The 23,664-nt window shown below is 53.9% G+C and overlaps 2 protein-coding genes across 9 annotated transcripts in view; one reads left to right on the top strand and one right to left on the bottom strand.

The window, feature by feature from the left end:
* THTPA (thiamine triphosphatase) overlaps nucleotides 1-23,664 on the top strand; it is a 44,802-nt gene that overhangs the window by 8,019 nt on the left and 13,119 nt on the right. The gene's annotated exons all lie outside the window — the stretch shown is intronic.
* Nucleotides 1,020-23,664, bottom strand: part of ZFHX2 (zinc finger homeobox 2) — a 31,298-nt gene continuing 8,653 nt past the window's right edge. For 4 of the 5 annotated variants that reach the window (XM_014529945.1, XM_005882204.2, XM_005882203.2 and 1 more), the window contains exons 2-10: nucleotides 12,415-14,498; nucleotides 11,685-12,202; nucleotides 10,702-10,942; nucleotides 9,171-9,245; nucleotides 8,676-8,734; nucleotides 6,890-7,090; nucleotides 6,340-6,466; nucleotides 2,709-6,173; nucleotides 1,020-2,448 (exon numbers count right to left, since the gene is read on the bottom strand). In XM_014529945.1, coding sequence (XP_014385431.1) covers nucleotides 1,469-2,448; nucleotides 2,709-6,173; nucleotides 6,340-6,466; nucleotides 6,890-7,090; nucleotides 8,676-8,734; nucleotides 9,171-9,245; nucleotides 10,702-10,942; nucleotides 11,685-12,202; nucleotides 12,415-14,449 — 7,701 coding nt within the window. In that variant the 5' untranslated portion in view covers nucleotides 14,450-14,498 and the 3' untranslated portion in view covers nucleotides 1,020-1,468. The remainder of the gene's footprint in view (nucleotides 2,449-2,708; nucleotides 6,174-6,339; nucleotides 6,467-6,889; nucleotides 7,091-8,675; nucleotides 8,735-9,170; nucleotides 9,246-10,701; nucleotides 10,943-11,684; nucleotides 12,203-12,414; nucleotides 14,499-23,664) is intronic. The other variant, XM_014529946.1, reaches the window with a different exon arrangement.

The raw sequence follows: 23,664 nt of genomic DNA, 5'->3' as shown, positions 1-23,664 counted from the left end.
ACTCAGAAATCAACTGCCCGTCCACCCCTTTCTTCCTGACACTACCAAGATATTTTTGGCAGTGCCGGTTTTTCTGACCCACATCTGGGGATGGGGGATGTTACCTCTCCTGACAAATACTCAGTTCAGGGGCAAGGATGTGTCTCCCCATCTCCAGCGCCCCGACCCCACATGACCAGGGCAAAGCTGCACTACTTTGTCCCCAGGGTCACCGTACCCATGCAAGGACTTAAAGCCATTTGACCTTCCAAAGATGAGGTGCTTTAAAGAAACCCTAAAAATGGGGGGAGGCGACACAAACAGGAAAAAACCACTTGTTTGATGGGAGAGTTTTCAGGTTTTTTTTTTTTTCTCGTTTTTTTTCTGTATTTTCCAAGTTTGTTTCTTTTTAGTTCATTCCTCTCCATCTCTCACTCCTGTGCACATGTGTGCGCTCTCTCTTTTTTGGTTGTGTGTGTGTTTCAGTTTTTATTAACTCTCACTCCTGTGCACATGTGTGCGCTCTCTCTTTTTTTGGTTGTGTGTGTGTTTCAGTTTTTGTTTTGTTTTTTAAAGAACTTTGGATTTGCCGTTGGTGGGCAGCGCCGGTCCCAGAGGCTGGACCCCCACATGGCAGGGCTGGGACAAGGGGCAGGCCCACGGCTGCTGAGAGGATCTCTGTGTTTAAAGCCTTTGAGAATAAGTTACTGCAGTTCTCAGGGTGCAGGGTGGGGGTTGGCAGAGGGATCCCTGGTGGCAGCTTCCCCTAGAGTCCAGGCCACAGGGGCTCCCCTGCCAGACAAGGAGGTTAGGAAGGATGTGAGGAGAGTGAGCTGGGAGCACTTCTCCCCGCCAACCTAAAGTTTGGTTAGTTTTGTGGGCTCCCTGCCCATCCCAGGCTCCAACATTGGGAGCCAGCTGGGTATTTGGAAAGTTTTTGAGCGGATGGCGCTCTAGACAAGGGGGCAGGAAGAAGGGGGAGCGACAGTTTATTTTCCTTCCCCTTCTCTGTCTTGGGGTTTCCTTTTTCTTTCATCTTTTTCATCTTTCTTCTTCTTCTTCTTCTTTTTGGTGTTTTCTCAGTCAGTGGAACAGCACGGGAGAACATGTACTCATGTGTGTGTTTATAGGAGCTGGGGTGTGACTGGGAATTCAGTGGGGAAAAAGTTGTAGGAAGATAGATCAAGGACAGATTCTGTGTATGCTGAGCAGAGCAGACATGAGTGAATAATAAGGATGACAAGATGAGGATGTCTGTGAAGTCACAGGGCAAGGAGGAGTGGAGGCGTGTGTCTGGGCAGGGGAGGAGGCAGGACTCTGCTAGAAGTGGGTGTGTGAAGCCCACTGAGGGTGGGAATTGAGATTCCCAGGAGGTGGGCGAGCTAAAGGTTGGGGTGAGGGATTTGAGCTCCCACCAAACACCCCTTGGGGTAAGAGAGGGAGCCCTGAGGCCCTCCCTCTCCCAGATCTTGGTTTATCTTTTATCTGTTTATAAAGCTAGAAGTGTAGAGGTAGTAGTAGTTTTTGGGTTGGAGTCCGTGTGAGGTAATCTTGCTTCCTCTTTGGCAAAAGCCACGGCAGCGGTGGCAGCAGTGGCGGCGTTGGTGACGATGATGGGTGGGCCCCCTGGGGGTGGGGCCGCCTTTCGCCTGTGGGCCGAGGAGCGCAGGTGGGAGGCCAGGGCTTCACGCCCACTCAGCAGCACCTCACATGCCAGGCAGTGGTAAGTGCAGATGGGCACCCGAAGTGGGGGGGGCATGGAACCCCCAGGACCCCGCCCAAAGAAGCAGAAGGATCTCTGATGAGCAGTGGCTAGAGCCTCCCCGTCAAATGCCATCTTGCACTGGCGGCACAGGTAGCGGTGGGTCACGTCCACGGTGGAGATGCCAGGGCTGCCTGTCAGTAGCTCGTCCGCCTCCCCGGTCTCCCCCTCCCCTGGAGCGGGCAGGTCAGGAGGCTTTGGAGGTGCTGTGGCTGTGGACTCAGGGGGCTGGGGTGGTGCCTGGAGGAGGGCATTGGGGAGTAGTCCGATGAGGGTCTGAGGTATCACGGGGTTCATTGGAAATAGCCCCTTCTTCATGCCATAAAGCTGTTGGAAGTAGGCTCCCTGTAACTGGGGGCCAAAGACAGCCGGTGGTGTGGCCCCTCCTGCAGGGGGCAGTGGGAAGGGCAGGAACTGGCCCCCCAACAGGGCTGGGACAGTGGCCTTCAATGCTTTGAGGTTCTTGAGGGCATCAGTGGAGGAGTTGGTGGGGGCTGCACTTGGTTTTCGCTCACCAGAGACCTTATCCCCAGAGGGCTCAGTAGGCGGGCCTGGGGCAGGGTCAGTGGTGGCTGCCGTGGAGGTGTTGATTTGGTCGGGCACAGACCTCTGAGGTAAGGGGCAGCCTGGGCCAGCAGTCTGGACCATTGTGGTAGCAGGCAGAACCGAAGTGGCGAGGCCAAGGAGGCCTGAGGAGGCTGCAGGGCCTAGGAAGATGAAAGGAATGATGAAGGATTAGCCACCTCTTGGCCCCTCCTCTTTCCGGCTATAGGCCACCTCCAGCCTCACCCACCCATTCCCACAACTAGCCTCCATGATCCCTTTCTTTCCTTCCTTCTTTCCCCCAAGAACCTGAAGCAAAGACCACAGGTGACTGGAGATGGGAAGAGTCAAGAAGGAAAAGGAAGGGCATGTCATTAGAGGGAAATACGCTCTGAATTCCAGCTCCTCCCAACCTTCCACTCACCTGAATTGAAAGGAGCTAGGCTGCCCAAGGGGGGCTGGGCCAGAGCTGGGCCGGGCAAGAGGACTGGGGCCAAGCGAGGCAGGGCTGGGGCAGCCCCCAGGGGCATAGAGGCAGGTGTGGTGGCAGGTGGGGCCTTGGGAGCCGGAGATGCCTCAGGTGCTGGGACCAAGTCGTAGCACTTGCTTTCACTCTTCAGCTGGGCTTGGACCGCCTCCTTGAGTTTGGCCAGGTGCTGGCGGGAAAAGAGATGGCCTCGGCAGGAGACATAGAAATCATACTTGACATCACAGTAGGGACAGTCAGTGCGCTGGGCTCCCGAGGGGCCCTCGCTGCTGCCCCCAGCCCCGCCAGCTGCTGCCCCCTGCAGTTTGGCTTTCTTTTCCTTGGCACGAGCATTCTGGAACCAGACTTGGATGACTCTCTTGGGCAGCCCAATCTCCTCCCCCAGCACCTCACACTCCTGCATGGTGGGGGTGCGGTAGGCTTCATAACAGGCTTTCATGATCTTCAGCTGCAGGCTGCTCATCTGGGTCCTATAGCGCCGCTGCCCCATCCCATCTGGAACCCCAGCCCCACCCGGTCCCCCACTGGTCCCTCCAGCCCCAGGGGATTCTGGTTCGGCCAGGCTGGAAGCAGACGAATCGCTTAGATCACCCGCAGATGGACTGCAAGCCTCACTCTCTGGAGAAGCTTTTGTGGGTTCCTCTGGGCCATCATCCTCACTGGGGGGAAGGGGAGGAGGGAGAGGTAGAGGTGGCTCTGGTGTTGGGATGGCGGCCTCTTTCCCAGGAGGCAGGAAAGGCAGGGGCCCTGCAGTCGGGGTGACCGTGGGGTAGGGAAAAGCAGGTGCTTCTCTCTTGGGGGCCTCCCTCCCAGTCCCATCATCCACCTTGCCCAACAAGAGGTTGAACTTGGGGAAGGGTGCAGGGGTGGGTGTGACAGGGGGCTTGACCGCTGGATTGGGCACTCCCCCAGGGGTGCTTCGAAACTGGCCTTTCCTTTCTCGGGCCCTGGTATTCTGGAACCAGACCTGCACCACCCGCTTTTTGAGCCCCACCTCCTCGGAGATGCAGTCCAGCATCTTGCGTGTTGGGTTGGAGTCCTGCATGTACCAGCGGTACAGGATCTCCAGCTGCTCGGGCAGGATGGTGGTGCGCAGGCGCTTGTCCCTGGGGGGCTCACCTTCCCCTCCACCCCCTGCTTCACTGCCCGTGGGAGACAGGCTACCGTCCTCGTGCTTCCGTTTGAGGGGTGGCCCTGGCACTGGTGGAGTGCCTGCCACCAGGGGGTTTCGCTCCCCAAACACCAGCAAGGGTAGATCTAGGAGGTGGGAGGCAGCACCGGGCTGCACAGATGGCAGGAAATGTAGTCGGCGGTGACTGGTCAGGAGGTCCTGGCTGGAGAAAGACATGGCGCATTGGTCACAGGTGTGGGCTGGGGCAGGTGAGGGAGAAGCCCTCCCTTCAGGCTCTCTGCCTTCTGGCTTTGTTGCTTCTGCTTGGCTCAGCTCTTCCCTGTCTGGAGGTTCTGGTGATGGGCCCTTGGGACCTTTTGGGGGTTCCGGGCCCTGCTCCTCCTCTGCATCTTCCTCCTCTACTTCCTCCTCCTCTTCCCCTCTCTCTGCCTCTTCCTCTTCCAGGGGCTGGTCATCATAGCATTTCTTAAGGTGTCGCACCAACTCAAAAACACAGGAGAAGGCCGTGTGGCAGCGCCTGCAGCCAGAGACTCCCCCAGTGCCTCCCGCGGTTGGCGCAGGCCCGCCCTCGCTGGCATTTTTGCGTGCTTTCTGGCGGGCATTCTGGAACCACACTACCACCACACGGCTAGCCAGGCCCAAGAGACTTGCAAGCCGCTCCACCTCTCCATCCTTGGGGTAGGCACTGGTCTCAAAGAAAGACTGCAGGGCTTGCGTCTGGAACTCTGTGAACTTGGTTCTGGAGAATCGGCGGCCCGCAGGCAGCAGGGGAGGAAGATTCCCTCTGGCGTTGTCTTCCTCCTCCGGGGGCCAGTGTCCCGCCCGGCTTCGCTCCTCAGGGGGATGGGCCACCTCTGTCTCGGGCTCTGGCACCAGGAAGGGTAGACCCAGTTGGGGAGCAGGCGAATCCAGAGACCCATCAGGAGGTTTGGGGGGGTCTGCAGGGGGCGGGTATAGGCTATCATAGCTCTTTCGAAACTGAGCAGCATAACGGCTCAGGGCCTCAAAGGGCAGAAAGCGGCGGTGGACATGCTCCTCGTGTGTCTTGAGGATGAGCATGTTAGAGAAGAGTTTCCCACAGGCCCTGCAGGCCAGCTTCTCCCCACCCCCCAGGGCCTCTGGTGGGGGTGGGGTGGGAGGAGGGGGCACAGCCTGCTTCCCTTCATTGTACTGAATCACCAGCTCAAAACCAAAGTTTTCTAGAAGGGCTTTGGCTGCAGTGTGGGCTGCCTCGTTGGGTGTTGGTTCGGGGGGTGAGGCTGTCCCTGCCTCAGTTCCCTCTTCAGCTATGGGGGGCTGCTCCCATTCCCGCTCAGCCAGCTCAGCCTTTGGGGGTGGGGGTGGGGGCAGAGGGGCGGCAGCTGGCAGGGACAGCAGGGGTGCAGGCCCAGCCAGTGCCAGCTTGGGCCCCACCTTGAGGTCATGGAGGTAGAAGGGCAGGAGCAACTGTTGCTGCTGGAGCTTAAGTAGTGATTCTGGCACCAAAGGGAAGGGAGGCAGGACCGGCGGGGTGAAGAGAGGGGCTGGGAATCGGTGCAGGTCCAAGGGAGGGGGAGGAGGGGACAGGAAGGGCAACCCAGATATGAAGCCGCTGGGGTCAGGGCCCTTCTTCTCAGTGCCCGCCTCCCCCTCAGTCTCGCCTTCTTTGGGCTCTTCTTGGCCACGCTCTGGCCCCTCAGCCTTGGCATCAGTCTTGGCCCCCCGTGAGCGAGTCTGGTGCAGAACTGAGCGCATGTGGATCTCCAGGGTGGAGCTCTGGTTGTAGGAGACTCGGCAGACCGTGCACTTAAAGGGCTTGTCTGTGGCCGCAGTGGTGGCAGGCGCTGAGCCAGCCTCTCCCCGGGCAGGGCCAGAGGGGTCAATGGCAGCTTTCTTCATCTTGTGCAGGTGGGAGACAGAGTTATAATGGACCAGGAGGATATTCTTCTGTGTGAAGGACTCTTTACACACAGTGCACTTATAGGGCCGGGCAGGGTCAAGGAACTTGTCCAGTGCAAAGTTGGTGGTCTTCCGATAGGTCAGAGCGGGGCGCGAGTCCGCTGGAGCTGGTTCTGCAGGGCGGGGCTCCCCAGCAGTCCCCTCTTCCTCCTCAGCCATGAGGGGCAGAGCAGCCATTTCTTCAGCCTGGGCATCAGGTCGAGGGGCTGGAGATGGGGCTGGAGAGGGGGGTTGGTCAGGGCTTCCTGCGGGCTTGTCTGGGGCCTCGGCTGAGGGCAGGGGCGGCTCAGGAAGAGGACCGGGACTGGCTTCTGGAGGCGGGTGAAGGCCTTCTAAGGGAGAGAAGGGGTTGCAATGAGAAGGGAACTTTAAGTCAGACCCACCCACTCATTATCAAGGGCAACTGATCCCTGCCTCAGTTCCTTCAGACCTTCTTGGTCTGTGAAGCCCAGGTCCCCTTTCCTGCCACCTTGGGAGGCTTGCCATCCCCCTCCTTACCTGCTGCCTGGTCTCTGCTGGGTGCAGGCTCTGGCCCGGGAGCCAGGGGCACTGGGCCATCCCCCAGAGGGCTGAGAGAGGGCCCAGGCAGCACTTTGGTCACAAAGGTCATCTCTACAGTTGTGGCCTGTAATGGAAGAAATCCCAGTGACTTCCTTCTCGCCCTCTGGCTACTGCTATGCCTATGCCCAGCCCTTTTGAACGGCTCCAGTCTTGTCTCTGGACAGACCTCCCACCTAACTTCTGCTTTTCCCACAGAGGAGAGGGCCTGGCAGGCCGGGCCTGCTGTTGAACAGCTCTTCTCGGGACCTAATGTGAGGGAAGGAAATGCTTAGCCGCCTCCCAGGCGAGTAAGGCAGTAGATAAGCTCCACTCGGTCCCCTCCAACTCTAAAATCCACCTTCAAATCTGTGAAATGCTGTTTCCTTCACCAACACCCACCCCCCCAACACACACACTTGCCCGGCACCCCTGCCTCTGCCTCCCTCTCACCCCTCCTGCCCAGCCTGACAGGGCTCCCTGGACGGGTCCTCACCCAACCTGTACTCACCACAAGCAGTAGCTTCTCAACACACTCAGGCACCACGTTGTGAAGGTGGCTAAGGTGGAAGTGCAGGGCAGGCCGGCCCACCAGCTGCTCCTGGCACAGCGGGCACCTGTACTTAGGCTGCACTGCATGCTGGGAGAGTGCATGAGCCCTCACCTGCTCCGACTCTGGGCTCAGGAAGCTGCAGTATGGACAGCAGTACACCTGGGGGCACACGGGCGGAGGGGGTGTCAGGGATGGGTGGGACCTGCCATCATGCAGCCTTTACGCTCCTGCACAATATCCACTCCCAATAAAGCAGCGAGCCCAAGGGGAAGGCATCACTGTGGACCCAGCCACAGTCCTGAAAGCTGGCTCCTCCCGGGTTTCCCACGGACTGGGACGAAGGCCTAAGCTAGGCCCCACCTTGCCTTCTTTGTCTGGCCCTCGTGCTCCATCCTGGTCTCTGTCTTTCCTTGGTCTGGCTTTCCCTGTCTCTGCTGACAGTATGGCCCTGTACCACCCTCCCTGGGATTCAGTTTTCTTAACCACCCTCACACTGCCTGTATCGTCTCCCTGAAATGGTTCCCCTTCCCTCTGGCACTTCCTGCACCCAGAGTCTCCCTGGTCCTGGCCCACTGGCCTCCCCAAGGTCCCTGAACTAAGTGTCTCCCTACCTCTCTGCTCAGAAGTCAGCTCATTCTCCCTCAGAGGCTCAGCAGTTCCCACTTTCTTTTCCTTCTTTTATTTTTCTTCTCTTCTTAATGCAAACAATAACTATAGCTCCCTCCGTGGCTCAGGAAATTCTGGCTTGACTCTGTTAGTGCCTTCGTGCCCACACCTCTGGAGGATGGGACTGGGGAGCCTGGGCGCCCCTCTGTTTCCCGAGTCCCCTGAGTGCCTGATCTCCAGCCTGCATTTGTCTCCCTGGCGCACTCCCTCTCCTGCCCCCTGTGCCATCAGTCCAGGCCTGCACAGCAGGAAGGGGATGCTCATCTGCATGCACCTAGGCCTAGGAGCGGACATCTGGAGTAGGTCTGTTGAGGGAGTACAGGTTAGGAGGAGGGGAAGCTGAGGACATAAGCCATTACTGCAGCAGTTTGAAGGAAGGCAGTCATGACAAATACTGCATATTGCAGTTCCAGTTTGGAGAGCTGTGAGGCACTCAAAATCAATACTTTCAGGCCACAGAGCTAGACTACTGGGGCCTGCCTAGGTCAGGCAGAGGCCTGGGTCCAGAGACTGAGAGGTCTGCAGAGCTTGCTGTCTGGATGAATCATCTGGGCTGGTGCCTCTACCCTCAGGGAGGGGGTGCCAGGACACTTCCCTCCAGGCTCAGGGCTTCCCGTTGGAGATGAACATCCACATCTAGTTGCCTTTCTGTTCATAACAGAAATAAAGAGCCCGGCGGCAGCTAGTTTTTTTGTTTTTGCCTTGCTTCATTTCTTCACTTCTTTCCTCCCCTCCTCCCTCCACCTACCTCCAGTCTTTCCTGCCCTCAATACAGTTCTCTCTTCACCTTTCTCTCAAATTCCTGCCATCCCTCCTGACATCTCCCTCTGTGCTCCACCCCTGGGGGCCAGCTCTGCCCCGTTAGTCCAGAACAGCCATAACTGGGCCCAAGTGGGATTTCTTTAATCATGTATTTTGAGTTAAATAAGTCACAAGCACGACAAAATTAGGTCTACCCTTGGTCTGAAATCTCTGTAAAGCTCTGCTGATTAGAATTTCAGCCTTTAGAACATGAGTAGATCTCAGTAAAACTAGACACCCCGCCCCCCCAGCTCTTCCCAGTTACCCCAGTTCTGACCGTGGTCTGGTTGGCACTGTCTCCAGGAGGGCCAGTCTTGTTCTCTGCCTCTTCAGAAGCTGAAGATGAAAGGAGAGGAGATTAAGAGACTCCCCAGACCCCCCTCTTCCCTTCACAGACCCTCAGCTCTTAAGATGACCTGATTTGTAGCACAGAGCTTCCAGGGTAGGCGGCTGGGCTCTGGGGAAAGGTAGAAAGGGCAGAAACGTACAGAGCTATACTGAGTACAGCGAGGGGAGGCTGGCTCAGCAGGGCTGAGCCCAGGTTAGTGGGATGGCCAGGTTTGGGTCCTCGAAGAGAACAGAAGCACCCAGCCTTCTGTGGCTCTGCCTCCCTCCCCTCTGATGTGTCCTTTCTTTTGATCACTTTGGCTCCTTTATCCCAGGCCTTGCAGGGTGTGTGGATACTGCAGTCCCATGAGCATCTCAGAATGTATTAGGGTTAGGGATGGGGAGGGCAAGGGATGGAGGAAAATTAACCAGATGAGCAACTCACCTAATTGTTCTGTCTTATTCTGGGCATCTTTCTCAGGGGTGGGTGGCTCAGCTAAGGGGGCAACAGGAGCCTTCCCTGTGTAGAGGGGAGAGTCAGCTTATAAGGTTGAAGCGTCAGGAAAGGGAAGAGATAGAGCAAAGAAAGCAGGACAAGCAGCCAGGCAATGAGGGAGAAAATGGATGGATGAATCAACAGGCAGGGGAGGACAAAAAAGAAATACAGAGGAGGAGAGCCTACGAAATCATCCCTGGGAGTCCAGTCCCTGTCACTCGAAGATAAGCAAATAAGTCCAGCGGTAGGTGACAGAAACAGGACCAAACTCGGCTCCTTGTCATGACTGATCCTGGAAGCAAGGAGCCTAGAAATGTAGAGGGAGAGGTGCTGAAGAAGGAAGGTGAGGTTGCATGGAAGCAGCTGTAGTGAGCAGGAGGCGGCAAGTCTAACTGGGAGAGGAGATTACCACTCAAGTAAGAATTGACAGATGTGTAGGAATTTATTTTCGGTGGCGGCCTAATTAAAGTGTTAAAGTTCCTTAACTCCATTCAGCCTTGCGCCAGGATCGTTAGCTATTGATCTGGGCCCCTCCAGCACTTAACTCCAGCCAGCGTATTGGCAATTCAATTAGCACAGTCAATGCTGCCTGTTCCTGGTTCCTGCTGCCCGAGCCCCAGCCTCGCCCACCACTGGTCTCTGTGAATCCCGGACAGACGCTGTGCTCACCTCTGACAACCCCTTCCAGGCCCTTCTCCTGCACCCTCTGGCGGGCCCTTCCCAGTTTCTGCAGTTACACCCTGCAAACTGAGCTGCCTTGGGGGACCCTCAGCCCAGCCTTCAGGCTGAAGACCTCCTAGGAGACAGGAAAAGGCTGGGGAGCTTGTCAAGGGCTTCCCACCTAGGCTGCCTTCAGACCATGCCCACAGCTCCCATCAGTTTCCCATATGTCCTGCCCCATTCTTTTCTTTCTGCCTCTGTCCTTCCTGACCAGCTCCTGCCCACTTTCCTACCTAGTGTTGCTAGGACACTGGTCAGTACTTGGAACCACTGGGTGACTCCTCCTCACCTCTCTTCCTGTTCTCTGTTTTTTTAATCCTCACTCGAGGATATTTTTTCGTTGATTTTTAGAGAGAGGGAAGAGGGAAAGACAGTGAAAAATATCGATGTGAGAGAAACATATTGATTGGTTGCCTCCTGCACACACCCTAACTAGAGCCCAGGCTGGGGAGGAGCCTGCAACCAAGGTACGTGCCCCCTTGACCATAAAAGAACCCGGGACCCTCTGGTCCACAGTCCAATGCTCTATCCACTGAGCAAACCAGCTAGGGTTGTTCTCTGTTTTCCACCCAGCAAAGTCCCTGCCCTTCTCTGCCTCCTCCCTCCAACAGCCTCTTGTCCCCCCCTTCACTCGGCAGCCCCACTGTTCCTGAAATCTGGAGCAGACCTGTTCCCCCTTGTATCACTTTCTCATCAGCCCTCAGCTCCATGCCAGCTGCCCTCTCTGCCAGCCCTAGCCCTTCAATCCCCTCCGCCTCACCTGGAGTCCGGAGCTGCCCATGGCTGAAGCTAAGGATGCTCTGAAGAGCTGAGAGCCCTTCCTCGGCTGCCGGGCCACTCTGTAGCAGCTGCAGGCGCCGCTGGGCCTGGGCATCGCGGTGGGCGGGTGCTCGCAGGTGCTGCAGCAGGGCCAGGCGGGAGGGCGTCTCCCAGGCACACAGCAGGCAGCGGAACAGTCCCAGCTCTGCCCCTGCCGCTGCCCCCTCCATCTCCAGAAGAAACTGGAAAAATGGAAAAAGGCAGGTCAGGCCCAGAAGGAACAGATACCTTCAGATCTTGGGGGCTCCTTTACCTTCCCCAAGGGAGCCTCACCAGCAACACCCCGACCCAGCCCTTCCACCCTCTTGAGCTCCCCTATTCCTTCCTAAGGCCATTTGAGTGTTACTGCTTTTTCTCCCCAATCTCCTCTTCCTCCTACCCATCCTGGGCTCTCCTGGTGTGTGAGTGGAATCTGGTTCTGTGATAAGATGGGCTGAATAGAGACAGAGTCCTCTCTCTAGCCCCAAACACCAGAAAAGCGGAGTAAAATATTGGATTCACTTTGTTCGACTAAGTCTACCATCCTTTGCCTCTTTCTCCGCATCTTTTTTCTAAACAGTGTATTATCCTGTGCATAGTACAGGCCTTAAAAAAATTTTTTTTTTTAAATTTTATTGATTTCAGAGAGGAAGGGAGAGGGAGGGAGAGAGAGAGAGAAATATCTATGATGGGAGAGAATCATTGATTGGTTGCCTCCTACACAACCCACTGGAAATCAAGCCCACAACCTGGGCATGTGCCTGACAGGGAATCGAACCATGACCTCCTGCTTCATAGCTTGATGCTCAACCACTGAGTCACGCTGACTGGGCCATACATGCCTTATTCTCCAGTTCTGCCACCCCAGGCTTTCCCATCCCTTTCCACTTCCCTCTCCCCAAGGCGTCTGCTCTGCCCCTCACCTGAGGCCTTCCTACCCCTCACCTTGTAGACCTGGCTGTTTTCCTCGTGGGCTGCCCCCCGGGCGTGTAGCTGCATCTTCTCCTTGCTGTTGGACTCAAAGTCACAGATGTTGCAGCGCAGGTGCAGGGGGGGCACAGACCCATAAGGAGTCCCATCTCCCAGGGGCATGGGGGAGGGAGTGCCCGTAGCCCCACTGCCCTCCCTCAGGTGGGCTGCCAGCTGGTACTTCTGAGCATGTTTGTCGGTCTTGAGGTGGAGTTGGAAGTTGGCCTTGAGCTGGGTGCCATAGCAGCAGAGCTTGCAGCGGTGGGTGTCACCGGCCACCTCCTTCCATTCGGCCTCCGGGAGGCTGCGGCCCATGCTGCAGTGGTAGAGCAGCAGCTCCAGGTTGTCTGTGCTGAAGGCCTGGCACACCAGGCAGCGGAACACCTTCAGAGATGGGCTGTCATCTGGGGGCGGCGAGGTGGGCAGGCCCTCGGACAAGGAGCCCAGGAGCTGACTTTGAGGCAGGTGGGCCTCCGGGGAGAAGCTGCCAGGGGCTAGGGGACAGAGACACGTTAGTGGCCCAAGGAAGGAATGGAGCAGGGTCAGTTTGGTCTGTGGGAATGTGGGTGGTGGGTAAATGAGGATAGTGCTGTGGGCGCTGGTGTTACCTAAGGGGGGGGGGGCTGGCCCTTAGGAGAGAGCAGGGAGTTGAGTTTGACCCTTGAAGGGGGAGCGAAGGGGAAGAGGAGCAGAGCCAGGAGCTTACCAGGTGTGGGGAACTTTCGGGCAGGCGCTCCGAGATGGTGGAAGCCGTTGAGAAGCAGCTGGGTTTCCAGGGGCTTGTCTGGCCTCAGCCCAGGGCCAGGCAAGGGAGCCTGGGGCTGCCCTAAGGCCTGGGGCCCAAAGTACTGGAAGAGTTCAGGCGGAGTGGCAGGGGCGCCTGTTGGGGGCGGAGGGCTTGGCCCCACAAGCCCAGGTGGCAGGCCCAGCGGCAGCCCCTGGTGGAGCATGAGGACATTCTGCATGTGCTTCTCAGAGGTCATGTGGATGCGCAGGTTGCGAGAGATGTTGGTCTCATAGCTGCACACCTTGCACTGCCAGGACGATTTGGTCTTGGGTTCCTTGTCCCCAGAGCAGGGCGGAAGCGGTGCCTCTGGGGGGCTTCCCTGCCCGCCAGGCCCGGCCTGGAAGCCCTGCAGGTTGGCCAGGTGCTTGTCAGACTGCATGTGGATGCTGAGGTTGCCCTTGGTGGTGGTGGAGTAGTTGCAGATGTCACAGCGGTAGGGCTTGTAGCCACAGTTGTAGCTCTCTCCCCGCGCCAGGCGGGGGTGGGCCCCCCCAGCGCTGCAGTAGCTGCAGTGCCTGTTGCTCTCAGGGTGCTTCTCCCGCATGTGTACATCCAGGGTCTGCTGGTACTTGTAGTGCCAGTTGCACTTGGGACACTTGAGCGTCTTGCAGGAATTTCGCGAGTGAAGCAGAGACATGTGGCTGGACAGGCTGAGGCCCTGGAAGGCTGCGGGGGCTGGGGTGTAGTCCTCGGCTAGGCGGTAGGGCTGGGGTGCGTCACTGGGGTCTTCGGGGGAGCCCACTGGGACGGGGAGAGTGCCCCCCTCCTTGCAGGTGGGTGAGCTTTGGTTAAGTGGGGGGCAGAGCCCTCCATCCTCTTCTTGCCCCTCGGGGAACCAATCTGGGCCTGCCTCCCCTGCTGCCGTTGGTGATTCTTTGGCTTGGGTTGGGCTGGGACCCCAGGTGGCTGGGGTAGTGGATGGGGAAGGCGGACTGAGGGTTATGACGTCTTCTGTAGGCAGAACTAGGGCCTGCGTTTCTGCCTCGGGGCAGCCATCCTCGGTCTGGGCTACATTCGCCTCCAGGCTCCCTGTGCTGCTGTTGTCAAGGGGCATTTCTGAAGGGGGGCAAGCAGGTGGTTTTGGTTCCAGGAAGCTTAGGAGGGCCACGCAGCCCTCCTCCCCCTCCTGGAGCACAGCTGGGTTGCCTGGTAGGCCCTGGTGTTGAGCAGAGGTTAGCTTCACCCCATGAGACTGTGTATGACCCATGAAGGCCTGGGACTGGCTGAAACCCAGGCGGCACAGGAGGCAGAGCCAGAACAGTGCCCGGTGGTCTCCCCCCCTGCTCCCAATGGGGCCATCTTTGGGATCTCCGGGTGGGTTTGGTGCTAGCTGGTAGCTCCAGAAGGCTCCATCCCTTCCCTCACAGGTGGCCGGAGATGGCGCTGAGGTATCATGGGACAGAATTTGGTCAGAAGAGCTAAAGCCTTGGATTGGGTCAAAGCCATGTTGGATGTGAAGGGCAGTGAGATGTGTAGGGGGCGGGTGGGGTAGGCTGGGCTCTTCCTTGGTGCCCGCCTCACCCCAGGGGAAGCCCTTTGGTAACAGCAGTTGACTGCCACCTGGCAGGGACAGCTTGGCCACTAGGCAGGCCTCACCGCCAGCTGTGAAGAATAAATGGTTGCTTAGGTCCACAGGAGGGAGCCCTCCTCCTTCCTCCTTCTGCTCCTTGTCCTCTTCCACCCCCAAGTCCTTTGGTGGGAAGCCACCACAGCCAGGCTCTTCTTGGGGCTCCCCAATCTCCTTTGGTGGGATGAGGCCACAGCCCGACTCCAGAGGCTGTCCCCCTGGTTCTGAGGGCCTCATGCTCTCAGAGGTGGAGGGGGCAGCAGGGGGATCTTTGGTGACAAGATCAGGGGGGATGCTGGGGGAAGAGGTGTCCAGAGGTGGGGACAGGGCATTGTGCCCAGGGGGTGGGGAGGTGCCAGCAGTAGAGGATGAGCTAAGGGAGGCCATGGCAGACGGAGGAGTGCTGGGGGTTCATCTCAGCGTGACAGCCAGGACCCTGCAGGGGAAACAGAGAGAGCAGTGTTGTCAGGTAGCCGGGGAGACAGCAGCTGACCCTCCTGCCACTCCAGCCCCACCCTCTTCCCTGAGCACCATACTCAGGTACCCATGTGCCACATTGAAACTTCACTTAGTGTCTAACAGGCACTTCAAACTTAACATGTCTAAAATCAGAACTCTTTATTCCTCCCCTGAATTTATTCTTTCCCATCTCCTATCTCAGAATTTGGTACGACTATTTATCTGGTTGCTTAAGGTAAAAACCTAAAAATTGCTTTTGCTCCACAATATGCAATTGACAACAACCTCTCAAACGTGTCCCATCCCTCCATTTGTCTTCATCTACACCAGCACATCCTGGCCCCAGCCATCCTCATCTCTCTCCTGAGCTAATGCAATGGATTCCACCACTGCCCCTCCAATCCAATTTCCTCCCAACCAGCATCCAATTGAGCTTTCATTTAATTCTCAATTATGAAAAATGTCAAACATATATAAAAGTAGACCAAATAAAATAAGGAACATCTTTGTACTCATCACCCAGTGTCAACAGTCACCAACTCATGGCCCTCATGGCCAATCTTGTTTCATTTATATCCTTACCCACTTCCCCCTTTTCCTATATGGTTTTAAAGCAAGTTAAGGCATCATAAAGAATCATCTTTTAAAATGTACATCATACTATATTCTGCTTAAAATCCATTAATGATTTCTCACTGCTTTGTGAATCCAAACTTCTTTCCCTGATTTGCCAAAGGGTCTATCTGATCTGACACCTGCTTGCCTATCCTGCCACCACTGCCTGGCTGGCCAGCTCTAGCCCATTAGCCTTGTTTCTCAAACACACCAAGTTCATTCCTACCTTAGAGCCTTGCCTAAGCTGTTTACTCTGCCTGGAATGCTCTCCTGATGGCTCCTTGTCATTCAAGTCTCTGCTTAAATACAGCCTCTTTCAACAGGCCTTCTCTCTAGCACAGTGGTTCTCAACCTTCCTAATGCCGCGACCCTTTAATACAGTTCCTCATGTTGTGGTGACCCCCAACCATAAAATTATTTTCGTTGCTACTTCATAACTGTAATTTTGCTACTGTTATGAATCGTCATGTAAATATCTGATAAGCAGGATGCATTTTCATTGTTACAAATTGAACATAATTAAAGCATAGTTAATCATCACAAAAACATTATGTAATTATATATGTGTTTTCCGATGGTCTTAGGCGACCCCTGTGAAAGGGTCGTTTGACTCCCCAAAGGGGTCACGACCCACAGGTTGAGAACCGCTGCTCTAGAAGCTAAACAACCCCCCTGAGGAGGTAACTTCCCTGAGTCAAGGTCCTCTTGCCAGAGAGGCTACAGTGAAATTTCCATTGGCCTATAGGCACCGTGCTACTCGAAGATACCTTCCAGACCCATCTCTGGTCAGTTGAAAGACAACAGCTTTTATCTGATTAGCCTCCTCCTCCCCAAAGAGATAATAAAAAATAGTAATAATCTTACTAATAGCTATTAAGGTACATATACCATGATTGGTCCTAGCACTGTGCTAAATGCTTTACATTATCTCATTTAATCTCATAACCTTATTTTACACATGCGTCAGCCAAGAAACAGAGAGATTGAGCGAGCTGTTGATGGTCACTCAGCTCCAAGTGGTAAAACTAGAAAAGGACTGGAGGGCAGAGCTATATCCCAAAGCTGTGGCCTGGGCTCCTCCATCCAGTCAGACTGTCCCTCAGACACAGTACAGGCAAAATGGGCCTCCAAAGGTCTAGAAATCAGGATTCCTGGGCTCCCTCTAGCGGTCTAGAAGTACCAAGCCTCGGCATGCGGCTCCCGACCATTTTATTTTGATACTACACCCCCTCCCCCCCCAAACTCACCAATCCCCATGCCTCACCATCCTATTCTTCTCTCCATGTCCCAAGTGGTCTACAACCTCTCTAGTTCTTAATATCAGCAGATCTCTAATGATTAAATCTTTAGCACTCAGGCCAGAGTGCTTCAAGGAAGGGATGAGGTGTATGGCCTTCTCCTTCCTTGAGCCACCTCTAACCATCACCTCCAGATTCCTGAATTTGGAATGGGTCCCTGGTCTGGCCCCACCAGCCTGCAGGCCCAATTCTGTCCCCCTCCTGGGGGGCTAGCCAGGCGTGAAGTCAAAGCCATTAAGGAGCTCCGAATGGGGCTGGACCTGCATGCTAATGAAAATGCAAATAAGCACCTGGGCAGGGGTGGAGGAATGGGGATGGGGCGGGGGGTGGAGAACCAAAAAGGAAGTAAAGGAATTAGATGGAGGGGAGTCTATCCTCCAGAAATGACCAGAAAGAAGCCCTAACGCTGTGGGAGAAAGGTATTCTTCCTACAGAATCTGGGGGTGGGGGAGGGGGATAAGTGTGTGAGGCTCTGACATTGCACTGTCCCACTCCCACAGCGGGGCCCGGTGCCATTCACTCACTGCCCCACCTAATGGGAAGAACAGGGGCCTCTCCAGGGCCCTGTCACCAAGGCCAGAAGCGAGTGTATCGTCTTCCCCTGGCCCACCCTGCCTGTATCACATCGACCAGCTGCACTCCTTCTCCCTGGCCCCCGACTTACAACTCTAGATCAAACTTCAGAGGGGAGCTAGGAAGACCTAAGCCCCAAATCCTCTCTCCAAAGCTGCTACTTCCCAATACTGGGGGTGGTGGGGGGGAGACCCAGCTGATTCGTTGCTAGAAAGCAAAGGAGCTGAGCTTTGGGCTAGCCTGTGTGTGAGACCCAGCTCTACTCGGGTAGGTCGGCAGCTGTTTAAACTTGCAAATCTCTTCCCCACCTCCCACCCTGCCCCTCCTCCTCTTCAGGAAAGAATTTCAATTGCAAATTTATCTCTGCCTCAGTGCCCCCCCCCCCCAACTCCTCCTCCCTGTTCCTTCTCGGTGCTTCTCCCATCACCCACTATTGATTACAAACCTTTAACTGCAGCAATTATTTTTTCACTTTTTTCCCTCCATTTCCCTCCTCCTCAGTCTTTCTTTCCTTCTCTCCCTGAATCTCCGAGTCTCCTTCTTTGCCCTTCCGACCTTGAACTCAGTTTTCATCTCTTTCTGGAGATGATGCAGACCCAGATGACAAGCCTAAGTCACCCCCACATACAGTCCTGTTCTTCAGACCTCTGCCATTTCTCTCTCAGTTCTGGGCTTTCCTCAACAGCCTCTTCTCCCTCTGGGCACATCTTAGCAGGGGAAAAGGGAAAAGGCACCCCCTCAAAGGTCCTGGCGTTCCTGCCTCTGGGAGGGAAGGAGGAAGAGGATGGGTCAGGTGTAGGGTGGTGGTGGTGGGGTGGGGGGACAGTCTAAAGGAAAGAGCTGGGTAGAGGCAAGGGCTGGGGGGCGGGGTCACGAGGAGAGGGTGAGGGGAGACGAGCAGGCAGTGGCGGCGGTGTGATTAGAACGGAGATTGATGTGAAGGGGCGCCACAGACGGCAGAGAGAGTCAATAAAACGAGAGGATCACATTAGAGGCGACAGAGAGAGCTTTAAATTACAAGGCTGCTGCCACCGAGGGGGATGGGAGGAGGCAGGCCTGGAGCCAAGGGAGGGTGGAGAGTTCTGAGGGTATAGTCATCCCCCAAGATGAATCTTCCAGCTCCTAACCTAAAAGGGCCTCGTTTCCAGAGCACCCTGGCTGTCCCTTCATTCCATCTCCCTCCCTAATGCCTCCTACCCTCACAGAGGGAAGGAGAAGAAAGCTATAGAGAAATAGGAGATATTTTTATTTTGCTTTGGTATATTCCCACCTTCCAGATGGGAAGTATGAGAGGGCTACTTTCACTGCACTGCAAATATTCTTCTTTGGCCTGAACCGGTTTTGCTCAGTGGATAGAGCTTCGGCCTGCAGACTGAAGGGTCCCAGGTTCGATTCCGGTGTTGATTCCGGTCAAGGGCATGTACCTTGGTTGCGGGCACATCCCCAGTGGGGGGTGTGCAGGAGGCAGCTGATCGATGTTTCTCTCTCATCGATGTTTCTAACTCTCTATCCCTCTCACCTTCCTCTCTGTAAAAAAAATCAATAAAATATATTTTAAAAAATTCTTCTTTGGAGGTGGACAGAAAGGTACCCTGTAAAAAGCTGGTCGAGAATCCCTATTTCTTTTAAATTTTTTAAAAATTGATTTTTATTGATTTCAGAGAGAAAGGAAGAGGGAGAGAGAGATAGAAACATCAATGATGAGAGAGAATAATCGATCGGCTGCCTCCTGCCCTCCCACCCCACCCCCGGGATCGAGCCCACAACCCGGGCATGTGCCCTGACCAGAATCGAACCGTGACCTCCTGGTTCATAGGTTGATGCTCAACCATTGAGCCACACCAGCCGGGCTGAGAATCCCTATTTCTTGATATGCACTCCCTGTTCAGAATGCAGACACACAGTACTTAGAACAGGGAGAAACCAGGGGGGCAGAAGGCTCTAAGATGCACAGCAGGACCCAGAGAGCTGCTGAGATAGAGCTGTTATGAGGTGGAGAGAAAGGCTCAATGTGTGGACAGCTGAGAGGCAGGCTCTGAGACCACACAGCCAGGGAGATCACTGCGAGGCTTCAGAACCAGAGAATTACAGAAGCCAAAGGGGAAAGGACACAGGAAGGACCAAAAACATGAGGTCTGAGGAAGGAGCCTGCCCCACGTAGGAGGAGCCAGGGCATGGGTTCAGGTTGGCCGGCAGGACAGGAGGCAAAGCTAGGGAGGAGCTCACCCTCTGGAGCCCCCAGTAAGATCAGGACTACCCTTGGGTACAGCCCCCCTCTCCTCCGTCCGCAGGGAGAGGAAAAGAACAGGAGAGGACAGGCCAAATGGGGACAGAAGGCCTTTCTCCTCTGGACTCCTCTTCTTAAAACAAAAACCCCTTCCACACCTGACAAGGCAAAGGCTTTCCCAGCAGTCTGCCAGAGGGCACCAACACATCAGCTTAAAATTTGCACACAATGGCGTCCACATCAGAGCCTTCCAAACATTTTTTCTGCCTTTCACTTTTCCAATGTTCCGTCTATCCTCTTTCCCTAAAGCAGAGCCAAATTTTAGGATCTTTTCTCTTTCCTCGATGAAATTCTTGCCTGAGGTACTGCTCTCTCCCATACTCGTTTTGCCCTTGCCTCTCTCCCCTTTCTGACTCAACCTGTTGCTTTCAAGAGGAGTCCATCATGGAGAGAAGGGGGAGAGAAACAGAAAAGATAGTGTGCACACTGCATAGGGGGGAGTGTTTGGTATAAAGAGCAAACAAACTCTAGCTAGATGAGCTATTTTATATATATATTGATTTCAAAGAGGAATGGAGAGGGAGAGGAGAGAAAGATAGAAACATCAATGGTAAGAGAGAATCATTGATTGGCTGCTTCCTGCATGCCCCACACTGGGGACCGAACCGGCAACCCGGGCATGTGCTCTGACCTGGAATCAAACCCATGGCCTCCTAGTTCATAGGTCAATGCTCAACCACTGAGCCATGAGCTATATTTTTTAAGGCAGTGGATGAATGTGGGCTTTGGATTCACGCAGACTCAGATGGGGCCAATCCTGGCTCCCCCTCTCACCAGCTGTGCAACCTCAGTAAGTTGTTTAGCTCTGAGTCTCAGTTTCCTTACCTGGGAAAATGGGGATAAGGATGACTTCCTTAACCAGCTGTGGTGAAGACTAGACTAGGCAACCTGTGCAAGTGCACATACTGAGTGTTCAATCGGGTTAGTTCTCTTCCTTCTCTCTTGACTATCTCCTCCCACATAATGGAGCAAGGTGTTTGCAGGCAGGCTGACACCTTTCCTTCTGCCTTGCCCCTTCTCGATCAGGATTCTTCCTCTAATTGCTGCCCTTTTCAATCGAGGCAGATTCTTTGGTGGGCGGGATTTAAATCTAGTCTACTGAGCAGCAGAGTTCATTTCTCACTTGGCCCTCCTGACTGCTGGACTTATAGACACCCCATTATCCTAGAGCAGAGATTGAAAGCTTTGCCCAAGCTCGCACTTTGCCTGGGTGCAGAAGCAGCTAACACTTGCATCAAAACTAGTATGACCTGGGCCCTGGCCGGGTAGTTCAGTTGGTTGAAAGGTAGTTCATATATGCCACGGTTGTGGGTTCAATCTCCAGTCAGGGCACATACAAGAAACAACCAAAATCCAGGCCACGGTGGCCCAGCGGTTGAGCATCAACTTATAAATCAGGAGGTCAAAATCAGGAGGTCAGGGCATATGCGATCGTGCAGGAGGCAGCCAATCAATGATTCTCTCTCATCATTGATGTTTCACTCTCCCTCTCCCTTCCTCTCTGAAATATATATATATATATATAATCTATTAACCAATGAATGCATAAAGAAGTGGAACAACAAATTGATGTTTCTTTTTCTCCCCTCCTCTCTGTAAAATCAATCAATCAAAATATTTTTAAAAATAGTATGATCTCTCCCTTCATTTAAGACTATCATTTTCTCTGACTCTAAATCTTACTTCTATATTTAAAAGAAAACATACGATAGTACTCCTATTTCTCCATTTTAATTCTACCTATCTTTCCTAGACCTCTTCCCCTCCCCCCAAAATATTTGGGGAGTGCTTACTTTGTGCAAGATAAATTTTGTCCAAAAGAAAGAAAATGAGAATGGCAGGAAAGGAGTGTCACGGAGAGTAAAGAAAGACAAGGCAGAGAAGAGGGAGGAAAAGAGAGAGGTATAGAAGTGTGTGTATATGGAGGTTTGCTGGATCCTGATCTGCATATGTGACTATGGAATCTTATTGAAGCCTCCCTGCTTTGGCATCAGACTGGACAAGTTGTCTGTCCCCAATGAGAGGGATGGAGCAAGGAGGCTGTGTCTTATACTCTGCAAGATGCTTAAGGCATGAGGGAACTGGATGAGGTGCGAGGAGAGAAGAGGCTGAGAGGAAGACTATGGGTGATGGATAGGGAGTAGACAGGGAAGCAGACAAGGGTAAAAGGGAAGCTATGGGCTAAAACCACAACCTGAGATCTGAACATCCATCCACATTGGCATGGCTTTGCTGAGGTATGCTCCAGGGAGGAGTGGAGAACCTTGCCCATGCATCTCCGTGGATGAGGCCAGCAGTGTTAGGACAGCAGTGTGGAGCACTGGAGAGACTCAGGCTTAGGCAACAACACAAAGCCAACTCTGAACCCTTCTTCTACATAAGCATTTGGGAGTGAGGGACAGGAAGTTGTACTTTTGAATTCAAATTCAGGATCTTATCTGAAGTAAATAAAAATAAAATAAATTTTAAAAAAAGATTGGACTCAGAACAAAAAATAAATAAATAATAAAATAAATAAAAAGATTGGACTCAGGTAGCCCGACTCCAGGGCTCTGCTCTTAGGTTAATGTGTAAGCTTCTAATGTGTAAGCTGCTGGCTGGCATGCATTTTCAATAAAGACTTTGAGTTTGTTACTCTGCCCTTATGCATATGTACTGTCATGCTACTCTTTGAGCTTGAAGGTGTTAGATGGAAGTCTCCCTGTTAGTTTCTTAGTGTAAAATTGGCCAGAACAGGCCCACTGCTTTATGCAACTCCAGTGGGTGCCATCCACATTATAGTTTATGCAGGGGCCATGGCCATCGTGTGTTGGGGTTGAGGTGAGTAGAGACAGATACAAAAGATTCAGTTATTTGACTGATGATGCGTATATTCATTTGTGATGTCTCTCTCTTTTTTAAAAATATATTTCATTGATTTCTCTTTTTTTCTTTCTTTTTTTTTTTTTTACAGAGAGGAAGGGAGAGGGATAGAGTTAGAAACATCTATGAGAGAGAAACATCGATCAGCTGCCTTCTGCACACCCTCTACTGGGGATGTGCCTGCAACCAAGGTACATGCCCTTGACCAGAATCGAACCTGGGACCCTTCAGTCCGCAGGCCGACGCTCTATCCACTGAGCCAAACCGGTTAGGGCCATTTGTGATGTCTCTGAAAGCTGAAAGTCTACAAGTGTGTATCCATAACAGAATATGAACCTCATCAGACAAGTGGTGTGGTATAAAACACTCAGCCTTTAGGCCCTAGCCAGTTTGCTCAGAGCACACAGACTGAAGGGTAGTGGGTTCGATTCTGGTCAAGGGCATATACAGCTGTTTCAGGGTCAATCCCTGGCCCTGGTCAGGGCACATGTGGAAGGCAACCAATGGATATGTCTTTCTCATATCGATGTTTCTTTGTCTCTGCTCCTCCCTTCCACTCTCTAAAAATCAATGGGAAAAATATCCTCGGGTGAGAATTAACAAAAACAAAATAAAATAAAAATAAAAACTACAGCCCTTAAGGGCCAGACAGATCTGGAATAAAATTCAGTTCTATTCCTTCTTATGTAAATGACCTCGGGTAGGTTACCTAAAGCCTGTTTCTTCATATAGAATGGGAAAATAGTTCCTCATGGAGCTGTGTCCACTGAGATGATCATTATTGAGATTGGCACGTTGTATGTGATTAATAAAAACAATAATTATTCAACCACATGCCTTATTTCCTGAGTTAGGGTGTCCGTGTATGTTTATTGCTTTTTGATGATGCCTGTGGCTGAGGGCCTGGGTGTAGCCCTGTTTGTATCTCTTCCAGGTTAGGAAGGTGCTGTCTCTCAGACATGGGGCTGGGCCTTTCTCCGAAGCCCTGTTATACTCGTGTGGGCTCTGGGCTTCCGTTCAGCGGTGGGGTACCCTGGGGTGTCCTGTGTGGGTGTGCTGCCTAGTGCCTGTTTGTGCTCAGAGGCCCGGCTGGCGGGGGCGTGTTTGGGGTGGTGGTAATTACTGGGATGGCCCAGCCCTAATGAGTGTGATCTCGTTACACTCTCACCGCCTCTAATGGAGCTAACCTCATTTCACAGCCATTAGAGATGGAGATGAGGCCCCGCCCCCTGGCCCCGCCAGCTGCAGCTCTTTCTGCCCAGGCCACGTTCTCTCCCTCCCGTTTGCCATTTCCACCTCTTCTTCCAGTCCACCTCTTCGTCTTCCCCCTGTTCTGCTCCTTCCAGGCTTCCCTCCTGCTCCCCATTGTTCTTTCCCCTTCCCTCCTCTTTCTGCGTCTCCCTTGTCTCTCTTCTCCATCCCTTGTCCCTCTTCCCTTCACTCAGCACCTCCCTCTTCCTACGGCAGGTCTGTCTGGTCTCCCATCTTCATTCCCCGCCCCCATCGCC

Source organism: Myotis brandtii, unplaced genomic scaffold (assembly GCF_000412655.1).
Source record: "Myotis brandtii unplaced genomic scaffold, ASM41265v1 scaffold70, whole genome shotgun sequence".
NCBI lineage: Eukaryota > Metazoa > Chordata > Mammalia > Chiroptera > Vespertilionidae > Myotis > Myotis brandtii.
Note: the sequence above shows the minus strand (reverse complement) of the source record. Positions and strands in the feature narration are given on the sequence as shown.